A 24467-nucleotide genomic window follows, 5' to 3' on the forward strand; every position below is an offset into this window, starting at 1 on the left:
TTGTAAGCACCCCCCGTTGAGAGGGCAATCAGGTTTCTTGCGGCAGTTACAGCCTTTGTCGGTTTTGGAGTCGTTCTGCCTGGTGGTGGACGGCTCCTTTTCAATTGCTTTATTGTGGTTTGAAATTATTTGTCGCATGTTGTTCATGCAGCTGTAGCTCAATTTAATGTTGTTCTTGTTGAATACTTTTCTTAGGGTGTTGCCTTTGGGGAAGTGTTTGTCGATCAGGGTGAGGAATTTGTGGCCAATATTAGTTGAGACGTTTTTGCTGTATGGGGGGTTGTACCAGATAATGTTGTTTCGTTTTCTGCTCCTTTTTGGTTGGTTTCCTGGCGTGGGTTCGTAGGTGAGGGTGAAGTTGTATCCGCTTTCATCAAGAGCTTTTTGGTACGGGGGGGTTGCTTTGTCGAATTCAGCTTTGCTAGATGACAGCATCGATAGTCTTTTATTAATACCGGTAGGTATTCTTTTCGTGGTGGTGGGTGGGTGGTTGCTGTCATGGTGCACGTATTGGAGTGTTGTGTTGGGTTTCGTGAATGGTTGGTAGCTGTTATTCCTCAGGTTGAAAGTGACGTCGAGGAAGTTGACGGTTTGCTTGTTGGCTTCAATCGTGATCCGTAGGCCGTTCTCTTTGAAGATTTGGCATATACGCTTCTTGGTATTCTCGCTGCTCCTTGGCGAGGCGCGGCACACTGCCAGTCCGTCATCACGGTAAATACCAAGGTTCAGGTTGAGGCTAGCGAGCTGGGAGAGGAGGAAACTCCCAACAAGTTCGCACGTTTCTGCTCCGTCAAAACTCCCCATAGTGACGTCGAATGTTGAATTGTTCTTTTTTTTGAATCAAGCATTAATCAACTTGCAATTCTTTATTGAGGCTTCTCGGGATGTTGCAGAACCTATAAACAAGATTTTCTATGTGAACAAAACCAAAATATCTTATTTGAAAAGTTTTATTTTCTCAATTTCAACATGTTTAAAGTACAGTAAACAAACAGGTTCATGCTAAAAAAAAAATGGACAATTATAATGTGAAGTCAATAAATACAAATACGTGAATAGCTCTTAAATCTAGAGAAATGTGTATAAATAAAATGGCAAGTGGTAAAACAGTCTGCAGTGAATATACTAGGTATCAAAAGTGTCAACGTCTGAATTAATCACCCCTACTTTACATGGAAGCTTTAGCGGTTAGCTTTGTGTGTCGTCTTGCTTGTGTGTGTGTTTGCTTAGCCATTCCTTTTCCTCTAGGGTACCTCTAGGACAGGGGTCGGCAACCTTTACCACTCAAAGAGCCATTTTGGCAAGTTTCACACATTAAAGAAAGTAATGGGAGCCACAAAATATGTTTTTAAAATTTAAAATGAAAAACACCGCATACAAAGCTTAAACGCTTTGTGCTATGTTAACTAGGGGTCTCAGACACACGCACCGGCACATACTTTAATGTGGACATTTGATGTTAGTGGAGCCCGCGAGTTTTGAATGAATATCGCTTGCGTCATACTTGCCAACTCTCTCATTTTTCCCGGGAGACTCCCGAATATCAGAGCGTGATGACACTGCATTTGGCGCCCTCTAGAGTCTGCCCAATCAGTGTATCTGCTCGGCCACAAGTGGAATGCAGCTTTGGCTTGATAGCGTTACAGACAGCAAGGCTACTAAGTCAACAGCCACACATCTTACACTGACGGTACCAATACCCAGAATCCCATGCAGCCCTAACTCTTCCGCTCAACCAACGCACGGAGAGGGGGGGTTGATGTGTGGGGGGATTTGGTGGTAGCGGGGGTGTATAATGTAGACCGGAAGAGTTAGGGCTGCATGGGATTCTGGGTAATGGTTGTGTTGTGTTTATGTTGTGTTACAGTGGTATGTTCTGCAGAAATGTGTTTTTCATTCTTTTTTGGTGTGGGTTCACAGTGTGGCGCATATTTGTAACGTAACAATGTTAAAGTTGTTTGATACGGCTACCGTCAGTGTAAGCTGTGTGGCTGATGAGTAAGTATGCTTTGCTGTCTCCTGTGTGAGCAAGTAATAACATCATGCAACATGTGGCTGGACTGGCATGCTGTATGTAAATGCTATAGAAGACAATTACTGCAGTGCAATTAGGGCATGCCCTTTATATAGTAATTAGAGTGTAAATACGATTATATTTTCCTGGGAGTAGTCTATGAGAGACACTGACATCCATAAGTCTCCTGGGAAAATCGGGGGGGTCGGTATGTATGTAGCTGAGCCGCATCAGAGTGGTCAAGGAGCCGCATGCGGCTCCGGAGCCGCGGGTTGCCGACCCCTGCTCTAGGACATCTCTAGCGTTAAAGTAAACATAAAAAAGCCGCACTTTGAACACCCTACTGATAGTAGGTCACTGTCAACTGCCTTGGAGAGAAAGTTCTTGTATGCAGTGGAGAGGAGTGGGACAAGTAGAAGGTTGCACCTATCAAAGCTCTCTTCCTTAACCTGGCATGTACATCTTCCCTTCGCCACGGTGCACATGCCCTTCCTCCTCAACACTGTGGCTCTCTTCTACAACTTCGGAAAATCATGGAAGTCCGATCCGGGGATCATCAAAGCCTCGGAGGAGCAGAAGAAAAAGGTACCGTATTTTCCTGGCTATGCAAGAAATATACACCCACTAAATTTCAGAAAAATATTTACCCATGTATACACTGCAGATATATACGTTGTTGAATGAGTTATTTAAACAGAAATATTCTGTAAACGTTTATTTACATACCTTAATTGTTTCCAAACGGAGTCTGTAGCACGGCAGTAAAACGGCTGATCAAACAAAACAGAAGCCAGCTCTCCAATCAGCTAAACAGACTCGATAACGCCACGGTGACGCTTTGGTGAATTTACAAAACTGAAACAATATAAAAAGAATGTTAGCAAAACATGTTAGCGGGACAGGGGTCGGAAACCTTTTTGGCTGAGGGAGCCATGAAAGCCAAATATTTTAAAATGTATTTCCGAGAGAGCCATGTAATATTTTTTAACACTGAATACAACTAAATGCGTGCATTTTTAAGTAAGACCAACATTTTTAGCGTATAATAAGTCTCTTATTCTTTTTAGTGACATTGCTATTCAGAAGCTAAGCAATAATAAATAAAATACTCTCGTAGTTCGGAGTTTACCATTAATCCGACTTCTTGAACAGGTGCGGTAAAAAAACGGATGGATGGATTAAAATGCATGAGAATGTTTTATATTTAAAGAAGGGTTTTTAAGCCTTTTTTAAACGCATCCACAGTCTGTGGTGCCCTCAGGTGGGCAGGGAGAGAGCGTTCCACAGACTGGGAGCGGCGGAGCAGAAAGCCCGGTCTCCCATAGTTCGGAGTTTACCATTAATCCGACTTCTTGAACAGGTGCGGTAAAAAATGGATGGATTAAAATGCATGAGAATGTTTTACATTTTGAACGTTATTTTTAACAGTGATTACAAGCGGAATTATTCATGACTTATCGTGTTGAGCAATGTCAGCTAAGATTTATCTGAGAGCCAGATGCAGTCATCAAAAGAGCTGCATCTGGCTCGAGAGCCACAGGTTCCCTACCCCTAACATATTAGCTGATGCTAAAGACGCTTGCTTGATCACATTACGATAGCACGTACAAATACGCATGAAAACACTCCTACAGACATCACACATGGGACGCGTTAGCAAGTAAGAATTGTTTTAGTTATATTGTCAAACTCACAAACGTGGGTAGAAACGCTAAGGACGGCGAGAAGACAGAACGGCTCTTCTACTTCCGGTTCAAAGCTTTAAACAGCAGGATTTCACATTCACCCAGCAGCACCTGCAGTGAGCAAACGCGTCCCAAGGATGGCGCCATAGCACAAACAAAACTGCTTTATGGCCGTCAGCGAAGAAAAATACTTTAGCCGCACCGTTTTATAAGCTGCAGGGTTTGAAGTGTAGGGAAAAAATACCGGCTTGTAGTCCGGAATTTACGGTGAATGTTTCCTTTATTATATATCCCAATTAGAGCCTAACGAGAGGAATGTTTGCTTCCAGACTATTGTGGAGCTGGCAGAGACCGGCAGCCTGGATCTCAGCATCTTCTGCAGTACCTGCTTGGTAAGCCATCATTGCTGTCCTCCAGGTGTGACACCATGTGCCGCCATACTGCTCCCACATCCTTCTATTGGAAGGGCGCACCGCATTATTATTTATATTTGTATACAAACCCCGTTTCCATATAAGTTGGGAAATTGTGTTAGATGTAAATATAAACGGAATACAATGATTTGCAAATCCTTTTCAACCCATATTCAATTGAATGCACTACAAAAACAACATATTTGATGTTCAAACTCCTAAATTTTTTTTTTTTTTTTCAAATAATTAACTTAGAATTTCATGGCTGCAACACGTGCCAAAGTAGTTGGGAAAGGGCATGTTCACCACTGTGTTACATGGCCTTTCCTTTTAACAACACTCAGTAAACGTTTGGGAACTGAGGAGACATGCTTGATGTACAGCTTAAGTTGTTCAACAGTCCGGGGGTCTCCGTTGTGCTATTTTAGGTTTCATAATGCGCCACACATTTTCAATGGGAGACAGGTCTGGACTACAGGCAGGCCAGTCTAGTACCCGCACTCTTTTACTATGAAGCCACGTTGATGTGACGCGTGGCTTGGCATTGTCTTGCTGAAATAAGCAGGGGCGTCCATGGTAACGTTGCTTGGATGGCAACATATGTTGCTCCAAAACCTGTATGTACCTTTCAGCATTAATGGCGCCCTCACAGATGTGTAAGTTACCCATGTCTTGGGCACTAATACACCCCCATACCATCACAGATGCTGGCTTTTACACTTTGCGCCTATAACAATCCGGATGGTTCTTTTCCTCTTTGGTCCGGAAGACACGACGTCCACAGTTTCCAAAAACAATTTGAAATGTGGACTCGTCAGACCACAGAACACTTTTCCACTTTGTATCAGTCCATCTTAGATGAGCTCAAGCCCAGCGAAGCAGACGGCGTTTCTGGGTGTTGTTGATAAATGAAATTTCGCCTTGCATAGGAGAGTTTTAACTTGCACTTACAGATGTAGCGACCAACTGTAGTTACTGACAGTGGGTTTCTGAAGTGTTCCTGAGCCCATGTGGTGATATCCTTTACACACTGATGTCGCTTGATGTTGCAGTACAGCCTGAGGGATCGAAGGTCACGGGCTTAGCTGCTTACGTGCAGTGATTTCTCCAGATTCTCTGAACCCTTTGATGATATTACGGACCGTAGATGGTGAAATCCCTAAATTCCTTGCAATAGCTGGTTGAGAAAGGTTTTTCTTAAACTGTTCAACAATTTGCTCACGCATTTGTTGACAAAGTGGTGACCCTCGCCCCGTCCTTGTTTGTGAATGACTGAGCATTTCATGGAATCTACTTTTATACCCAATCATGGCACCCACCTGTTCCCAATTTGCCTGTTCACCTGTGGGATGTTCCAAATAAGTGTTTGATGAGCATTCCTCAACTTTATCAGTATTTATTGCCACCTTTCCCAACTTCTTTGTCACGTGTTGCTGGCATCAAATTCTAAAGTTAATGATTATTTGCAAAAAAAAAATTGTTTATGAGTTTGAACATCAAATATGTTGTCTTTGTAGCATATTCAACTGAATATGGGTTGAAAATGATTTGCAAATCATTGTATTCCGTTTATATTTACATCTACACAATTTCCCAACTCATATGGAAACGGGGTTTGTATATTGTTACTGCCCACAGCCAAAACTGTTTAGTCCAATGCAGCCCCCAAGTCATAAAGTTTGGACAGCCCTGTATTAAAGTGAAACTACAACAAAAGTATCTATCCGATACCACGATCCACCTTCTGCATTGATACTGTTTATATATAGATCGATACCCCCACCACCCCTTAAGATGTGGTTTGTTCACGCCAGATGAGGACAAGAGTAATTGGTGCTGTGTTGATATCATGGTAGTAGAACATTCCACACATAAACATCAACACTGCTGACTCTTGTTGTCTTCATGTGTGGACTTTGTAACAAATTAAACATCTCTGAAATCTAAATGAAATATTCTCTGTGTTGTTCCCGCAGATACGGAAGCCCATCAGGTCCAAACATTGTGCCGTGTGCAATCGTTGTATCGCCAAGTTTGACCACCACTGCCCCTGGGTGGGAAACTGTGTGGGTACGTTCTCCACTGCACTTTATTATGTTTATTTATCTCAGAGACACAGTAGTCTGACTTTAAACTGCACTTTATGATGTTTATTTATGTCAGAGACACAGTAGTCTTAATTTAAACTGCACTTTATTATGTTTATTTATGTCAGAGACACAGTAGTCTTACTTTAAACTGCACTTTATTATGTTTATTTATCTCAGAGACACAGTAGTATTACTTTAAACTGCACTTTATTATGTTTATTTATGTCAGAGACACAGTAGTCTTACTTTAAACTGCACTTTATTATGTTTATTTATGTCAGAGACACAGTAGTCTTACTTTAAACTGCACTTTGTTATGTTTATTTATCTCAGAGACACAGTAGTATTACTTTAAACTGCACTTTATTATGTTTATTTATGTCAGAGACACAGTAGTCTTACTTTAAACTGCACTTTATTATGTTTATTTATCTCAGAGACACAGTAGTCTTACTTTAAACTGCACTTTATTATGTTTATTTATGTCAGAGACACAGTAGTCTTACTTTAAACTGCACTTTATTATGTTTATTTATGTCAGAGACACAGTAGTCTTACTTTAAACTGCACTTTATTATGTTTATTTATGTCAGAGACACAGTAGTCTTACTTTAAACTGCACTTTATTATGTTTATTTATCTCAGAGACACAGTAGTCTTACTTTAAACTGCACTTTATTATGTTTATTTATGTCAGAGACACAGTAGTCTTACTTTAAACTGCACTTTATTATGTTTATTTATGTCAGAGACACAGTAGTCTTACTTTAAACTGCACTTTATTATGTTTATTTATGTCAGAGACACAGTAGTCTTACTTTAAACTGCACTTTATTATGTTTATTTATGTCAGAGACACAGTAGTCTTACTTTAAACTGCACTTTATTATGTTTATATATCTCAGAGACACAGTAGTCTTACTTTAAACTGCACTTTATTATGTTTATTTATCTCAGAGACACAGTAGTCTTACTTTAAACTGAACTTTATTGTCTTTATTGTTTATGTCAGAGACACAGTAGTCTTACTTTAAACTGCACTTTATTGTCTTTATTGTTTATGTCAGAGACACAGTAGTCTTACTTTAAACTGCACTTTATTGTCTTTATTGTTTATGTCAGAGACACAGTAGTCTTACTTTAAACTGCACTTTATTGTCTTTGTTGTTTATGTCAGAGACACAGTAGTCTTACTTTAAACTGCACTTTATTATGTTTATTTATGTCAGAGACACAGTAGTCTTACATTAAACTGCACTTTATTATGTTTATTTATCTCAGAGACACAGTAGTCTTACTTTAAACTGCACTTTATTATGTTTATTGTTTGTTTATGTCAGAGACATAGTAGTCTTACTTTAAACTGGACTTTGATGTGTTTATTGTTTGTTTTTCAGAGACATAGTAGTCTTACTTTAAACTGCACTTTATTATGTTTATTTATCTCAGAGACACAGTAGTCTTACTTTAAACTGCACTTTATTATGTGTATTACTTTAAACTGCGTTTTATTATGTTTATTTATGTCAGAGACACAGTAGTCTTACTTTAAACTGCACTTATTGTCTTTATTGTTTGTCAGATACACAGTAGTCTTACTTTAAACTGCACTTTATTGTCTTATTGTTTGTCAGAGACACAGTAGTCTTACTTTAAACTGCACTTTATTGTCTTTATTGTTTATTTATGTCAGAGACATAGTAGTCTTACTTTAAACGCACTTTATTATGTTTATTTATGTCAGAGACACAGTAGTCTTACTTTAAACTGCACTTTAGTATGTGTATTACTTTAAACTGCATTTTATTATGTTTATTTATGTCAGATACACAGTAGTCTTACTTTAAACTGCACTTTATTGTCTTTATTGTTTATGTCAGAGACACAGTAGTCTTACTTTAAACTGCACTTTATTATGTTTATTTATGTCAGAGACACAGTAGTCTTACATTAAACTGCACTTTATTATTTTTATTTATCTCAGAGACACAGTAGTCTTACTTTAAACTGCACTTTATTATGTTTATTGTTTGTTTATGTCAGAGACACAGTAGTCTTACTTTAAACTGCACTTTATTATGTTTATTTATGTCAGAGACACAGTAGTCTTACTTTAAACTGCACTTTATTATGTGTATTACTTTAAACTGCGTTTTATTATGTTTATTTATGTCAGAGACACAGTAGTTTTACTTTAAACTGCACTTATTGTCTTTATTGTTTGTCAGATACACAGTAGTCTTACTTTAAACTGCACTTTATTATGTTTATTTATGTCAGAGACACAGTAGTCTTACTTTAAACTGCACTTTATTATGTTTATTTATGTCAGAGACACAGTAGTCTTACATTAAACTGCACTTTATTATGTTTATTTATCTCAGAGACACAGTAGTCTTACTTGAAACTGCACTTTATTATGTTTATTGTTTGTTTATGTCAGAGACATAGTAGTCTTACTTTAAACTGCACTTTGATGTGTTTATTGTTTGTTTGTCAGAGACACAGTAGTCTTACTTTAAACTGCACTTTATTATGTTTATTTATGTCAGAGACACAGTAGTCTTACTTTAAACTGCACTTTAGTATGTGTATTACTTTAAACTGCATTTTATTATGTTTATTTATGTCAGATACACAGTAGTCTTACTTTAAACTGCACTTTATTGTCTTTATTGTTTATGTCAGAGACACAGTAGTCTTACATTAAACTGCACTTTATTATTTTTATTTATCTCAGAGACACAGTAGTCTTACTTTAAACTGCACTTTATTATGTTTATTGTTTGTTTATGTCAGAGACACAGTAGTCTTACTTTAAACTGCACTTTATTATGTTTATTTATGTCAGAGACACAGTAGTCTTACTTTAAACTGCACTTTATTATGTGTATTACTTTAAACTGCGTTTTATTATGTTTATTTATGTCAGAGACACAGTAGTTTTACTTTAAACTGCACTTATTGTCTTTATTGTTTGTCAGATACACAGTAGTCTTACTTTAAACTGCACTTTATTATGTTTATTTATGTCAGAGACACAGTAGTCTTACTTTAAACTGCACTTTATTATGTTTATTTATGTCAGAGACACAGTAGTCTTACATTAAACTGCACTTTATTATGTTTATTTATCTCAGAGACACAGTAGTCTTACTTGAAACTGCACTTTATTATGTTTATTGTTTGTTTATGTCAGAGACATAGTAGTCTTACTTTAAACTGCACTTTGATGTGTTTATTGTTTGTTTGTCAGAGACACAGTAGTCTTACTTTAAACTGCACTTTATTATGTTTATTTATGTCAGAGACACAGTAGTCTTACTTTAAACTGCACTTATTGTCTTTATTGTTTGTCAGATACACAGTAGTCTTACTTTAAACTGCACTTTATTGTCTTTATTGTTTATGTCAGAGACACAGTAGTCTTACTTTAAACTGCACTTTATTATGTTTATTTATGTCAGAGACACAGTAGTCTTATTTTAAACTGCACTTTATTATGTTTAATTATGTCAGAGACACAGTAGTCTTACTTTAAACTGCACTTTATTGTCTTTATTGTTTATGTCAGAGACACAGTAGTCTTACTTTAAACTGCACTTTATTGTCTTTATTGTTTATTTATGTCAGAGACACAGTAGTCTTACTTTAAACTGCACTTTGTCTTTTTTGTTTGACTAAAAGTAGTGATTGTGTAGGAATAAAGTCATAATAATACAAGACAAAAACCTAGAAAATAGAATTAAAAAAAGGTAAATAACTTGGGGAAAAGGGTACACTTGTACAAGAGATAAAGTGTAACGATACACAATAAAAGCTATTTGTATTTTTTTTTTAAAAATATATATTTAAAAAAAAAAGGTTCAACCAAAAGAGAAAAGTTGTATTTTTAGGTTACTAATTGTTCCAAAATAAATTCATCAAAATGAAGACATAATGAAACAATGCAAAAGGATGAATGAATTAATTTAGTTATTACTTCTAACGTGATCATGATGACACTAGTTGGACCAGGGGCCGTATTTGTCAAGCTTCTTAGAATTACCCCTAAGAAGTCTGCTAAGAGTTGACTTAAGAGTAAATAAATGATTCACTGAAAGCTGCGCTTAAAAGTTAGTTATCAAGCGTCTTACTCACACTTTCAGCGAAGTGTAGGACTGAATCTTAAGTGTCACACTCAGAGCTGAATTACGACATTACTCTGTGCCGTAAACGGAATTTTAGGTGACGTCATTTCTGTGTCCATAGAAATGACCAATCACGGAAGGGAATCCCTTGTCTAAGTATAAAGAAATATCTTAGAAATATTTAAGTGGACAATGGGAGTGTATATTTTGACAATAAACTACAAAATAATACAAAACAAACTAGTCCCCGCCCGCACTCACGCTCCCTCTCTTCTCTCGCCCACACACTCACTGACGTCACTCACCTCACATGCTGTCACCTATTAAAGGGCCACACACATACATATGCTACTCTCATAGCATTTTCTTTCCAATTCATTAATTAGGCAACTAATTTGAAAGTGGTGTGGGTGGCTCTATATATACTAGCCCACTGCAGCCACATGCAGAAATCAACAAGCAATCGAAAATTATTAAATCTGTGACAAAAATAATACCCGCTCTGTCTAAACGATACCGTTTGATCAGCTGCTCGTCATCAAACAAAGCCAGGACATCCTTCCACTCCCTGAACGTTCGCGCACGTCTCTCTCGCCTCAGTGCCATCCCCCGCTGGCAACTCCTAACCACTTAGGACACCTCTGAAGGTCTCTTAAATATCGTGGAGAGTAGGAGTGATTCTTAGACTTAAGAAAGTTGATAAATAGCTTTTATTCTTAAGTTTGAGAGTACGACTAAATGTCGCAAATTCTCAGGACTTAAGTGTAAAATGGCACTCTAAGACGCTTGATAAATACGGCCCCAGATCAGGTTTAGTTTGGTTCTTTTAGTGTCTTTTAGGGTTAGTTTGGTTCTTTTAGTGTCTCTTAAGTTTAGTTCGGTCCTTTTAGTGTCCTTTAGGTTTAGTTTGGTTCTTTTAGTGTCTTTTAAGTTTAGTTTAGTTCTTTTATTGTCTCTTAGGTTTATTTAGTTATTTTATTGTCTTGTAGGTTTAGTTTGGTTCTTTTAGTGTCTTTTAGGGTTAGTTTAGTTCTTTTAGTGTCTCTTAAGTTTAGTTCGGTCCTTTTATTGTCTTTTAGGTTTAGTTTGGTTCTTTTAGTGTCTTTTAAGTTTAGTTTAGTTCTTTTATTGTCTCTTATTGTGGGGGCGGCGTGGCGAAGTTGGTAGAGTGGCCGTGCCAGCAATCGGAAGGTTGCTGGTTACTGGGGTTCAATCCCCACCTTCTACCATCCTAGTCACGTCCGTTGTGTCCTTGGGCAAGACACTTCACCCTTGCTCCTGATGGCTGCTGGTTAGCGCCATGCATGGCAGCTCCCGCCATCAGTGTGTGAATGTGTCTGTGAATGGATGAATGTGGAAATACTGCCAAAGCGCTTTGAATACCTTGAAGGTAGAAAAGCGCTATACAAGTATAACCCATTTATCATTTATCTTAGGTTTATTTGGTTATTTTATTGTCTTTTAGGTTTAGTTTGGTTCTTTTAGTGTCTTTTAGGTTTAGTTTGGTTCTTTTAGTGTCTTTTAAGTTTAGTTTAGTTCTTTTATTGTCTCTTAGGTTTATTTGGTTATTTTATTGTCTTTTAGGTTTAGTTTGGTTCTTTTAGTGTCTTTTAGGTTTAGTTTAGTTCTTTTATTGTCTCTTAGGTTTATTTGGTTCTTTTAGTGTCTTTTAGGTTGAGTTTGGTTCTTTTAGTGTCTTTTAAGTTTAGTTTAGTTCTTTTATTGTCTCTTAGGTTTATTTGGTTATTTTATTGTCTTTTAGGTTTAGTTTGGTTCTTTTAGTGTCTTTTAGGTTTAGTTTGGTTCTTTTAGAGTCTTAAGTTTAGTTTAGTTCTTTTATTGTCTCTTAGGTTTATTTGGTTATTTTATTGTCTTTTAGGTTTAGTTTAGTTCTTTTAGTGTCTCTTGAGTTTAGTTTGGTTCTTTTAGTGTCTCGTAGGTTTAGTTTAGTTCTTTTAGTGTCTCTTAAGTTGAGTTTGGTTATTTTAGTGTCTTATAGGTTTAGTTCGGTTCTTTTATTGTATTTTAGGTTTAGTTCGGTCCTTTTAGTGTCTTTTAGGTTTAGTTCGTTCTTTTAGTGTATTTTAAGTTTAGTTTAGTTCTTTTAGTAACTCTTGGGTTTATTTGGTTCTTTTAGTGTCTTTTAGGTTTAGTTTGGTTCTCTTAGTGTCTCTTGAGTTTAGTTTGGTTCTTTTAGTGTCTCTTAAGTTTAGTTTGGTTCTGTGAGTGTCTCTTAGGTTTATTTGGTTATTTTATTGTCTTGTAGGTTTAGTTTGGTTCTTTTAGGTTTAGTTTGGTTCTTTTAGTGTCTCTTAAGTTTAGTTCGGTCCTTTTAGTGTCTTGTAGGTTTAGTTTGGTTCTTTTAGTGTCTTTTAAGTTTAGTTTAGTTCTTTTATTGTCTCTTAGGTTTAGTTTGGTTCTGTGAGTGTCTCTTAGGTTTATTTGGTTATTTTATTGTCTTGTAGGTTTAGTTTGGTTCTTTTAGGTTTAGTTTGGTTCTTTTAGTGTCTCTTAAGTTTAGTTCGGTCCTTTTAGTGTCTTGTAGGTTTAGTTTGGTTCTTTTAGTGTCTTTTAAGTTTAGTTTAGTTCTTTTATTGTCTCTTAGGTTTATTTGGTTATTTTATTGTCTTTTAGGTTTAGTTTGGTTCTTCTAGTGTCTTTTAGGTTTAGTTTAGTTCTTTTAGTGTCTCTTGAGTTTAGTTTGGTTCTTTTAGTGTCTCTTAAGTTTAGTTTGGTTATTTTAGTGTCTCTTAGGTTTAGTTCGGTTCGTTTAATGTATTTTAGGTTTAGTTCGGTCCTTTTAGTGTCTTTTAGGTTTAGTTCGTTCTTTTAGTGTATTTTAAGTTTAGTTTAGTTCTTTTAGTGACTCTTGGGTTTATTTGGTTCTTTTAGTGTCTTTTAGGTTTAGTTTGGTTCTCTTAGTGTCTCTTAAGTTTAGTTTGGTTCTTTTAGTGTCTCTTACGTTTAGTTTGGTTCTGTTAGTGTCTCTTAGGTTTATTTGGTTATTTTATTGTCTTGTAGGTTTAGTTTGGTTCTTTTAGTGTATTTTAGGTTTAGTTTGGTTCTTTTAGTATCTCTTGAGTTTAGTTTGGTTCTGTGAGTGTCTCTTAGGTTTATTTGGTTATTTTATTGTCTTTTAGGTTTAGTTTGGTTCTTTTAGGTTTAGTTTGGTTCTTTTAGTGTCTCTTAAGTTTAGTTCGGTCCTTTTAGTGTCTTGTAGGTTTAGTTTGGTTCTTTTAGTGTCTTTTAAGTTTAGTTTAGTTCTTTTATTGTCTCTTAGGTTTAGTTTGGTTCTGTAAGTGTCTCTTAGGTTTATTTGGTTATTTTATTGTCTTGTAGGTTTAGTTTGGTTCTTTTAGGTTTAGTTTGGTTCTTTTAGTGTCTCTTAAGTTTAGTTCGGTCCTTTTAGTGTCTTGTAGGTTTATTGTCTCTTAGGTTTATTTGGTTATTTTATTGTCTTTTAGGTTTAGTTTGGTTCTTCTAGTGTCTTTTAGGTTTAGTTTAGTTCTTTTAGTGTCTCTTGAGTTTAGTTTAGTTCTTTTAGTGTCTCTTAAGTTTAGTTTGGTTATTTTAGTGTCTCTTAGGTTTAGTTCGGTTCTTTTAATGTATTTTAGGTTTAGTTCGGTCCTTTTAGTGTCTTTTAGGTTTAGTTCGTTCTTTTAGTGTATTTTAAGTTTAGTTTAGTTCTTTTAGTGACTCTTGGGTTTATTTGGTTCTTTTAGTGTCTTTTAGGTTTAGTTTGGTTCTCTTAGTGTCTCTTAAGTTTAGTTTGGTTCTTTTAGTGTCTCTTACGTTTAGTTTGGTTCTGTTAGTGTCTCTTAGGTTTATTTGGTTATTTTATTGTCTTGTAGGTTTAGTTTGGTTCTTTTAGTGTATTTTAGGTTTAGTTTGGTTCTTTTAGTGTCTCTTGAGTTTAGTTTGGTTCTTTTAGTGTCTCTTAAGTTTAGTTTGGTTATTTTAGTGTCTCTTAAGTTTAGTTTGGTTCTGTAAGTGTCTTAAGTTTAGGTCGGTTCTTTTAGTGTCTTAGGTTTAGTTTGGTTCTTTTAGTGTCTTTTAGGTTTAGTTCGGTTCTTTTAGTGTCTTTTAGGTTTAGTTTAGTTCTTTAAGTGTATTTTAAGTTTAGTTTAGTTCTTTTAGGTTTAGTTTTTTTGTGTGTCTTTTAGGTTTAGTTTGGTTCTTTTCATGTCTTTTAGGTTTAGTTTGGTTCTTTTCGTGTCTTATAGGTTTAGTTTGGTTCTTTTAGTATCTTAAGTTTAGTTTAGTTCTTGTAGTGTCTTTTAGGTTTGGTTTAGTTTAGTTCTTTTAGTGTCTTTTAGGTTAAGTTTGGTTATTTGTGTCTTTTAGCTTTAGTTTAGTTTGAGTGTTTTTTAGGTTTAGTTTGGTTCTTTTAGTGTCTTTTAAGTTTAGTTTAGTTATTTTAGTGTCTTTTAGATTTCGTTTGGTTCTTTTAGTGTCTTTTAGGTTTAGTTTAGTTCTTTTAGTGTCTTTTAGGTTTAGTTTGGTTCTTTTAGTGTCTTAAGTTTAGTTTAGTTCTTTTAGTGTATTTTAAGTTTAGTTTAGTTCTTTTAGTGTATTTTAGGTTTAGTTGGGTTCCTTTTGTGTCTTTTAGGTTTAATTTTGTTCTTTTAGGTTAATTTTGGTTATTTTCATGTCTTTTAGGTTTAGTTTAGTTTTAGTGTTTTTTAGGTTTAGTTTGGTTCCTTTGGAGACTTTTAGGTTTAGTTTGGTTATATTCGTGTCTTTTAAGTTTAGTTTAGTTCTTTTAGTGTCTTTTAGGTTTAGTTGGGTTTCTTTAGAGTGTTTAGGTCCTCTTCATAAATGTGAGCATTTTATTTTGCCGCCTACAGGAAGTGGGAACCACCGCTACTTCATGGGCTACCTGTTCTTCCTGCTGTGCATGATCTGCTGGATGATTTACGGCTGCATCTCCTGTGAGTTCTTCACCTCCCGAGTCATCTTCATGACATGACAGTTGATATTTCACACACACCTTGTGCTCCACGGAACCTTCCAGACTGGAGGATCCACTGCGCCACCACCTACGCCAAGGACGGCTTCTGGTTCTACCTGACCCAGATCGCCTCCTGCTCGCCCTGGATGTTCTGGATGTTCCTCAACAGCCTCTTCCACTTCCTGTGGGTGGCCGTGCTCATCATGTGTCAGCTCTACCAGGTGGGAGTTCTCGCTCGCCCCGACGCTCGCCTTTTTCTCATCACGCTTTCTCATCCCTCGCCGCCAGATCGCCGCTTTAGGAATCACCACCAACGAGAGGATGAACGCTCGGCGCTACAAGCACTTTAAAGTCACGGCCACCTCCATCGAGAGCCCCTTCAAGTAAGTCGCTTCTCTTTCTGCACACTTGGCATTTCTCTCATGTTCAACAAGCCAAACCAGTTGTCAGTCACACTCATGAGAAACTTCACTACGTGACAAAATGTAAGGAGGAAAGATTTATAACAGTATGAGGAAAACATCTTTAAATGAGAAAGTGTAATGAGAAAAGATTATTAATAGTATGAGGAAAAAGTTTTACATGAGAAAATGTAAGGAGAACATATTAATAACAGTATGAGGAAAACACCTTTGCATTAGAAAATGTAAGAGGAAAAGATTGATAACAGTATGAGGAAAACATCTTTACATGAGAAAATGTAAGGAGAAACAAATAACAGTATGAGGAAAACATCCTTGCATGAGAAAATGTACACTAGTATGAAGGAAACATTGCTACGTGACAACATGTAAGGAGAAAGGATTATTAACAGTATGAGGAAAAAGTCTTTACATGAGAATAATGTAATGAGAAAAGATTAATAACAGTATGAGGAAAACAAACAACTGTAGATGAGAAAAGATTATCAGTATGAGAAAAAGTATTTACATGAGAAAATGTAATGAGAAATATAAATAACAGTATGAGGAAAACGTCTTTAGATGACAAAATGTAAGAAAAAAAGATTAATAACAGTATGAGGAAAACATCTTTGGATGAGAATAATGTAATGAGAAAATATTAATACCTTTATGAGGAAAACAACTTTAGATGACAAAATATAATGAGAAAAGATTATTAACAGTATGAGGAAAACATCTTAAGATGAGAACATTTAATGAGAAAAGATTAATAATTGTATGAGGAAAACTTCTTTAGATGTGAAAATGTAATGAGAAAAGATTAATAACAGTATGAGGAAAACTTCTTTAGATGACAAAATGTAATGAGAAAAGATCAATAACAGTATGAGGAAAACATCTTTACATGAGAATATGTAAGGAGAAAAGATTAATAACAGTATGAGGAAAACATCTTAAGATGAGAACATTTAATGAGAAGAGATTAATAATTGTATGAGGAAAACTTCTTTAGATGTGAAAATGTAATGACAAAAGATTAATAACAGTATGAGGAAAACTTCTTTAGATGTGAAAATGTAATGAGAAAAGATCAATAACAGTATGAGGAAAACATCTTTACATGAGAACATGTAAGGAGAAAAGATTAATAACAGTATAAGGAAAACATCCTTACGTGAGAAAATGTAATGATAAAAGATTAATAACAGTATGAGGAAAACATCTTTACATGAGAAAATGTAATGAGAAAAGATTAATAACAGTATGAGGAAAACATCTTTAAATGAGAAAGTGTAATGAGAAAAGATTATTAATAGTATGAGGAAAAAGTTTTACATGAGAAAATGTAAGGAGAAAATATTAACAACAGTATGAGGAAAACACCTTTGCATTAGAAAATGTAAGAGGAAAAGATTGATAACAGTATGAGGAAAACATCTTTACATGAGAAAATGTAAGGAGAAACAAATAACAGTATGAGGAAAACATCCTTGCATGAGAAAATGTACACTAGTATGAAGGAAACATTGCTACGTGACAACATGTAAGGAGAAAGGATTATTAACAGTATGAGGAAAAAGTCTTTACATGAGAATAATGTAATGAGAAAAGATTAATAACAGTATGAGGAAAACAAACAACTGTAGATGAGAAAAGATTATCAGTATGAGAAAAAGTATTTACATGAGAAAATGTAATGAGAAATATAAATAACAGTATGAGGAAAACGTCTTTAGATGACAAAATGTAAGGAAAAAGGATTAATAACAGTATGAGGAAAACATCTTTAGATGAGAATAATGTAATGAGAAAATATTAATACCAGTATGAGGAAAACAACTTTAGATGAGAAAATATAATGAGAAAAGATTATTAACAGTATGAGGAACACATCTTAAGATGAGAACATTTAATGAGAAAAGATTAATAATTGTATGAGGAAAACTTCTTTAGATGTGAAAATGTAATGAGAAAAGATTAATAACAGTATGAGGAAAACTTCTTTAGATGACAAAATGTAATGAGAAAAGATCAATAACAGTATGAGGAAAACATCTTTACATGAGAATATGTAAGGAGAAAAGATTAATAACAGTATGAGGAAAACATCTTAAGATGAGAACATTTAATGAGAAGAGATTAATAATTGTATGAGGAAAACTTCTTTAGATGTGAAAATGTAATGAGAAAAGATTAATAACAGTATGAGGAAAACTTCTTTAGATGTGAAAATGTAATGAGAAAAGATCAATAACAGTATGAGGAAAACATCTTTACATGAGAACATGTAAGGAGAAAAGATTAATAACAGTATGAGGAAAACATCTTAAGATGAGAACATTTAATGAGAAGAGATTAATAATTGTATGAGGAAAACTTCTTTAGATGTGAAAATGTAATGAGAAAAGATTAATAACAGTATGAGGAAAACTTCTTTAGATGTGACAATGTAATGAGAAAAGATCAATAACAGTATGAGGAAAACATCTTTACATGAGAACATGTAAGGAGAAAAGATTAATAACAGTATGAGGAAAACATCTTAAGATGAGAACATTTAATGAGAAGAGATTAATAATTGTATGAGGAAAACTTCTTTAGATGTGAAAATGTAATGACAAAAGATTAATAACAGTATGAGGAAAACTTCTTTAGATGTGAAAATGTAATGAGAAAAGATCAATAACAGTATGAGGAAAACATCTTTACATGAGAACATGTAAGGAGAAAAGATTAATAACAGTATAAGGAAAACATCCTTACGTGAGAAAATGTAATGATAAAAGATTAATAACAGTATGAGGAAAACATCTTTACATGAGAAAATGTAATGAGAAAAGATTAATAACAGTATGAGGAAAACATCTTTAAATGAGAAAGTGTAATGAGAAAAGATTATTAATAGTATGAGGAAAAAGTTTTACATGAGAAAATGTAAGGAGAAAATATTAACAACAGTATGAGGAAAACACCTTTGCATTAGAAAATGTAAGAGGAAAAGATTGATAACAGTATGAGGAAAACATCTTTACATCAGAAAATGTAAGGAGAAACAAATAGCAGTATGAGGAAAACATCCTTGCATGAGAAAATGTACACTAGTATGAAGGAAACATTGCTACGTGACAACATGTAAGGAGAAAGGATTATTAACAGTATGAGGAAAAAGTCTTTACATGAGAATAATGTAATGAGAAAAGATTAATAACAGTATGAGGAAAACAACTGTAGATGAGAAAAGATTATCAGTATGAGAAAAAGTATTTACATGAGAAAATGTAATGAGAAATATAAATAACAGTATGAGGAAAACGTCTTTAGATGACAAAATGTAAGGAAAAAAGATTAATAACAGTATGAGGAAAACATCTTTAGATGAGAATAATGTAATGAGAAAATATTAATACCAGTATGAGGAAAACAACTTTAGATGAGAAAATATAATGAGAAAAGATTATTAACAGTATGAGGAACACATCTTAAGATGAGAACATTTAATGAGAAAAGATTAATAATTGTATGAGGAAAACTTCTTTAGATGTGAAAATGTAATGAGAAAAGATTAATAACAGTATGAGGAAAACTTCTTTAGATGACAAAATGTAATGAGAAAAGATCAATAACAGTATGAGGAAAACATCTTTACATGAGAATATGTAAGGAGAAAAGATTAATAACAGTATGAGGAAAACATCTTAAGATGAGAACATTTAATGAGAAGAGATTAATAATTGTATGAGGAAAACTTCTTTAGATGTGAAAATGTAATGAGAAAAGATTAATAACAGTATGAGGAAAACTTCTTTAGATGTGAAAATGTAATGAGAAAAGATCAATAACAGTATGAGGAAAACATCTTTACATGAGAAAATGTAAGGAGAAAAGATTAATAACAGTATAAGGAAAACATCCTTACGTGAGAAAATGTAATGATAAAAGATTAATAACAGTATGAGAAAACATCTTTACATGAGAAAATGTAATGAGAAAAGATTAATAACAGTATGAGGAAAAAGTCTTTACATGAGAATAATGTAATGAGAAAAGATTAATAACAGTATGAGGAAAACAAACAACTGTAGATGAGAAAAGATTATCAGTATGAGAAAAAGTATTTAGATGTGAAAATGTAATGAAAAAATTTAAATAACAGTATGAGCAAAACATCTTTAGATGACAAAATGTAATGAAAAAAGATAAGTAACAGTATGAGGAAAATGTCTTTAGATGACAAAATGTAAGGAAAAAACATTAACAGTATGAGGAAAAGGTCTTTAGATGAAAAAATGTAAGGAAAAAAGATTAATAACAGTATGAGGAAAAGGTCTTTACATGAGGATAATGTAATGAGAAAATATTAATACCAGTATGAGGAAAATAACTTTAGATAAGAAAATATAATGAGAAAAGATCAATAACAGTATGAGGAAAACATCTTTACATGAGAAAATGTAAGGAGAAAAGATTAATAACAGTATGAGGAAAACATCTTAAGATGAGAACATTTAATGAGAAGAGATTAATAACAGTATGAGGAAAACTTCTTTAGATGTGAAAATGTAATGAGAAAAGATTAATAACAGTATGAGGAAAACTTCTTTAGATGTGAAAATGTAATGAGAAAAGATCAATAACAGTATCAGGAAAACATCTTTACATGAGAAAATGTAGGGAGAAAAGAGTAAAAACAGTATGAGAAAAACATCTTAAGATAAGACCATTTAAGGAGAAAAGATTAACAGTATGAGGAACAAGTCTTAAGATGAGAACATTTAATGAGAAAAGATTAATAATTGTATGAGGAAAACTTCTTTAGATGTGAAAATGTAATGAGAAAATATTAATAACAGTATGAGGAAAACTTCTTTAGATGAGAAAATTTAATGAGAAAAGATTAATAACAGTATGAGGCAAAAGTATTTGCATGAGAAAATGTGAAGAGAAAAACTTACAGTATGAGGAAAAAGTATTTGCATGAGAAAATGTGAGGAGAAAAACTAACAGTATGAGGAAAACATCCTTACATGAGAAAATGTACACTAGTATGAAGGAAACGTTGCTATGTGACAACATGTAAGGAGAAAGGATTATTAACAGTATGAGGAAAACATCTTTCAATGACAAAATGTATTGAGAAAAGATTGATAACAGTATGAGGAAAACAAACAACTGTAGATGAGAAAATGTAATGAAAAAAGATTAATAACAGTATGAGCAAAACATCTTTAGATGAGAAAATGTAAGGAGAAAAGATTAATAACAGTATGAGAAAAAAGTATTTACATGAAAAATGTAGGGGGAAAAGGGTAATAACAGTATAAGGAAAACATCTTAAGATAAGAAAATTTAAGGAGAAAAGATTAACAGTATGAGGAAAAAGTCTTTACATGAGAAAAGATTAATAACAGTATGAGGAAAACATCCTTGCATGAGAAAATGTACACTAGTATGAAGGAAACATTGCTATGTGACAACATGTAAGGAGTAAAGATTATTAAAAGTATGAGGAAAAAGTCTTTACATGAGAATAATGTCATGAGAAAAGATTAATAACAGTATGAGGAAAACTTCTTTAGATGTGAAAATGTAAGGAGAAAAGATTAATAACAGTATGAGAAAAACATCTTTAGATGAGAAAATGTGAGGAGAAAAGATTATTAACAGTATGAGGAAAACACCATTGCATGAGAAAATATAAGAGGAAAAGATTTAGTAACAGTGTAAGGAAAAAATCTTTACATGAGTAAATGTAAGGAGAAAAAACTAACAGTATGAGGAAAACATCTTCACATGAGAAAATGTACACTAGTATGAAGGAAACATTGCTACGTGACAACATGTAAGGAGAAAAGATTATTAACAGTATGAGGAAAAAGTCTTTACATGAAAATAATGTAATGAGAAAATATTAATACCAGTATGAGGAAAATAACTTTAGATGAGAACATGTAATAAGAAAAGATTAACAGTATGAGGAAAACATCTTAAGATGAGAACATTTAATTAGAAATTATTAATAATTGAGGGAAAAGTATTTGCATGAGATTAATGTAATGAGAAAAGATTAATAACAGTATGAGGAAAACATCTTTACATGAGAAAATGTAAGGAGAAAAAAATAACAGTATGAGTATTATATTACCATTAATACATGAAGGTCATAATGATATGATATTATATTATCATTAATACATGAAGGTCATAATGATATGATATTATATTATCATTAATACATGAAGGTCATAATGATATGATATTGTCATTAATACATGAAGGTCATGATGATATGGTATTATATTATCATTAATACATGAATGTCATAATGATATGATATTATATTATCATTAATACATGAAGGTCATAATGATATGATATTATATTATCATTAATACATGAAGGTCATAATGATATGATATTATATTATCATTAATACATGAAGGTCATAATGATATGATATTATCATTAATACATGAAGGTCATGTTGACATATATTATCATTAATACATGAAGGTCATAATGATATGATATTATCATTAATACATAAAGGTCATGATGATATGATATGATATAATCATGAATACATGAAGGTCATGATGATATTATATTATCATTAATATATGAAGGTCATAATGATATGATATTATCATTAATACATGAAGGTCATGATGATATGATATTATATCATCATTAATACATGAAGGTCATAATGATATGATATTATCATTAATACATGAAGGTCATGATGATATGATATATTAGCATTAATACATGAAGGTCATGATGATATGATATTATATCATCATTAATACATGAAGGTCATAATGGTATTATATTATCATTAATACATGAAGGTCATGATGATATGATATTATATTATCATTAATACATGAAGGTCATGATGATATTATATTATCATTAATACATGAAGGTCATAATGATATGATATTATCATTAATACACGAAGGTCATGATGATATGATATTATATTATCATTAATACATGAAGGTCATGATGATATTATATTATCATTAATACATGAAGGTCATAATGATATGATATTATCATTAATACATGAAGGTCATGATGATATGATATTATATTATCATTAATACATGAGGGTCATAATGATATATGATATTATCATTAATACATGAAGGTCATGATGATATGATATTATATTATCATTAATACATGAAGGTCATGATGATATGATATTATATTATCATTAATACATGGTCATAATGATATTATATTATCATTAATACATGAAGGTCATGATGATATGATATGATATTGTCATTAATACATGAAGGTCATGATGATATTATATTATCATTAATACATGAAGGTCATAATGATATATCATTAATACATGAAGGTCATGATGATATGATATTATATTATCATTAATACATGAAGGTCATAATGATATGATATCATTAATACATGAAGGTCATGATGATATGATATTATATTATCATTAATACATGAATGTCATAATGATATTATATTATCATTAATACATGAAGATTATAATGATATATTATATTATCATTAATACATGAAGGTCATAATGTTTTTATATTATCATTGATACATACAGGTCATAATGATATGATATTATATAATAATTGATACATGAAGGTCATAATGATATTATATTATCATTTATACATGAAGTTCATGATGATATTATATTATAATTAATACATGAAGGTCATAATGATATTATATTATCATTAATACATGAAGGTAATAATGATATTATATTATCATTGATACATGAAGTTCATAATGATATGATATTATATTATCATTGATACATGAAGGTCATAATGATATGATATTATCATTAATACATGAAGATTATAATGATATGATATTATCATTAATACATGAAGGTCATAATGATATTATATTATCATTGATACATAAAGGTCATAATGATATATTATATTATAATTAATACATGAAGGTCATAATGATATTATATTATCATTTATACATGAAGGTCATGATGATTTTATATTATAATTAATACATGAAGGTCATAATGATATTATATTATCATTAATACATGAAGGTAATAATGATATTATCATTGATACATGAAGGTCATAATGATATGATATTATATTATCATTAATACATGGTCATAATGATATTATATTATCATTGATACATGAAGGTCATAATGATATGATATTATCATTGATACATGAAGGTCATAGTGATATGGTATTATATTATCATTAATACATGAAGGTCATAATGACATTATATTATCATTTATACATGAAGGTCATGATGATATTATATTATAATTAATACATGGAGGTAATAATGATATTTTATTATCATTAATACATGAAGGTCATAATGATATTGTCATTGATACATGGTCATAATGATATGATATTATATTATCATTAATACATGAAGGTCATAATGATATTATATTATCATTAATACATGAAGGTCATAATGATATTATATTATCATTAATACATGAAGGTCATAATGATATTATATTATATTATTATTAAGTTACCATGCTAGCTATCAGATACCATGCTAGCTATAAATTAATGCTAGCTATTGAATACCATGCTAGCCATAAGTTAATGCTAGCTATAAGCTAATGCTAGCGAGTAAGAGCAGCTGTTTTGTTACGACGTGAGTAAGATTCTCTTCCATCCGTTCCCTCGCAGCCACGGTTGCATCCGAAACCTCATCGATTTCTTCGAGATGCGCTGCTGTGGTCTGATGCGGCCCGTGCC

The 24467-nt window shown here is 32.9% G+C and overlaps 1 protein-coding gene across 1 annotated transcript in view; it reads left to right on the plus strand.

Annotated features, from left to right (window-relative positions):
• The window catches only part of zdhhc17 (zinc finger DHHC-type palmitoyltransferase 17), a 130010-nt gene that overhangs the window by 104697 nt on the left and 846 nt on the right, over positions 1-24467 (plus strand). Inside the window, exons 11-17 of the mRNA XM_062066273.1 lie at positions 2475-2599; positions 4029-4091; positions 6089-6182; positions 15180-15263; positions 15347-15504; positions 15572-15666; positions 24399-24467. The exon at positions 24399-24467 is cut by the window's right edge and continues 846 nt beyond it. Of these exons, the coding sequence (XP_061922257.1) occupies positions 2475-2599; positions 4029-4091; positions 6089-6182; positions 15180-15263; positions 15347-15504; positions 15572-15666; positions 24399-24467 (688 nt within the window). The remainder of the gene's footprint in view (positions 1-2474; positions 2600-4028; positions 4092-6088; positions 6183-15179; positions 15264-15346; positions 15505-15571; positions 15667-24398) is intronic.

Source organism: Entelurus aequoreus, linkage group LG12, assembly GCF_033978785.1.
Source record: "Entelurus aequoreus isolate RoL-2023_Sb linkage group LG12, RoL_Eaeq_v1.1, whole genome shotgun sequence".
NCBI classification, from domain to species: Eukaryota; Metazoa; Chordata; class Actinopteri; order Syngnathiformes; family Syngnathidae; genus Entelurus; species Entelurus aequoreus.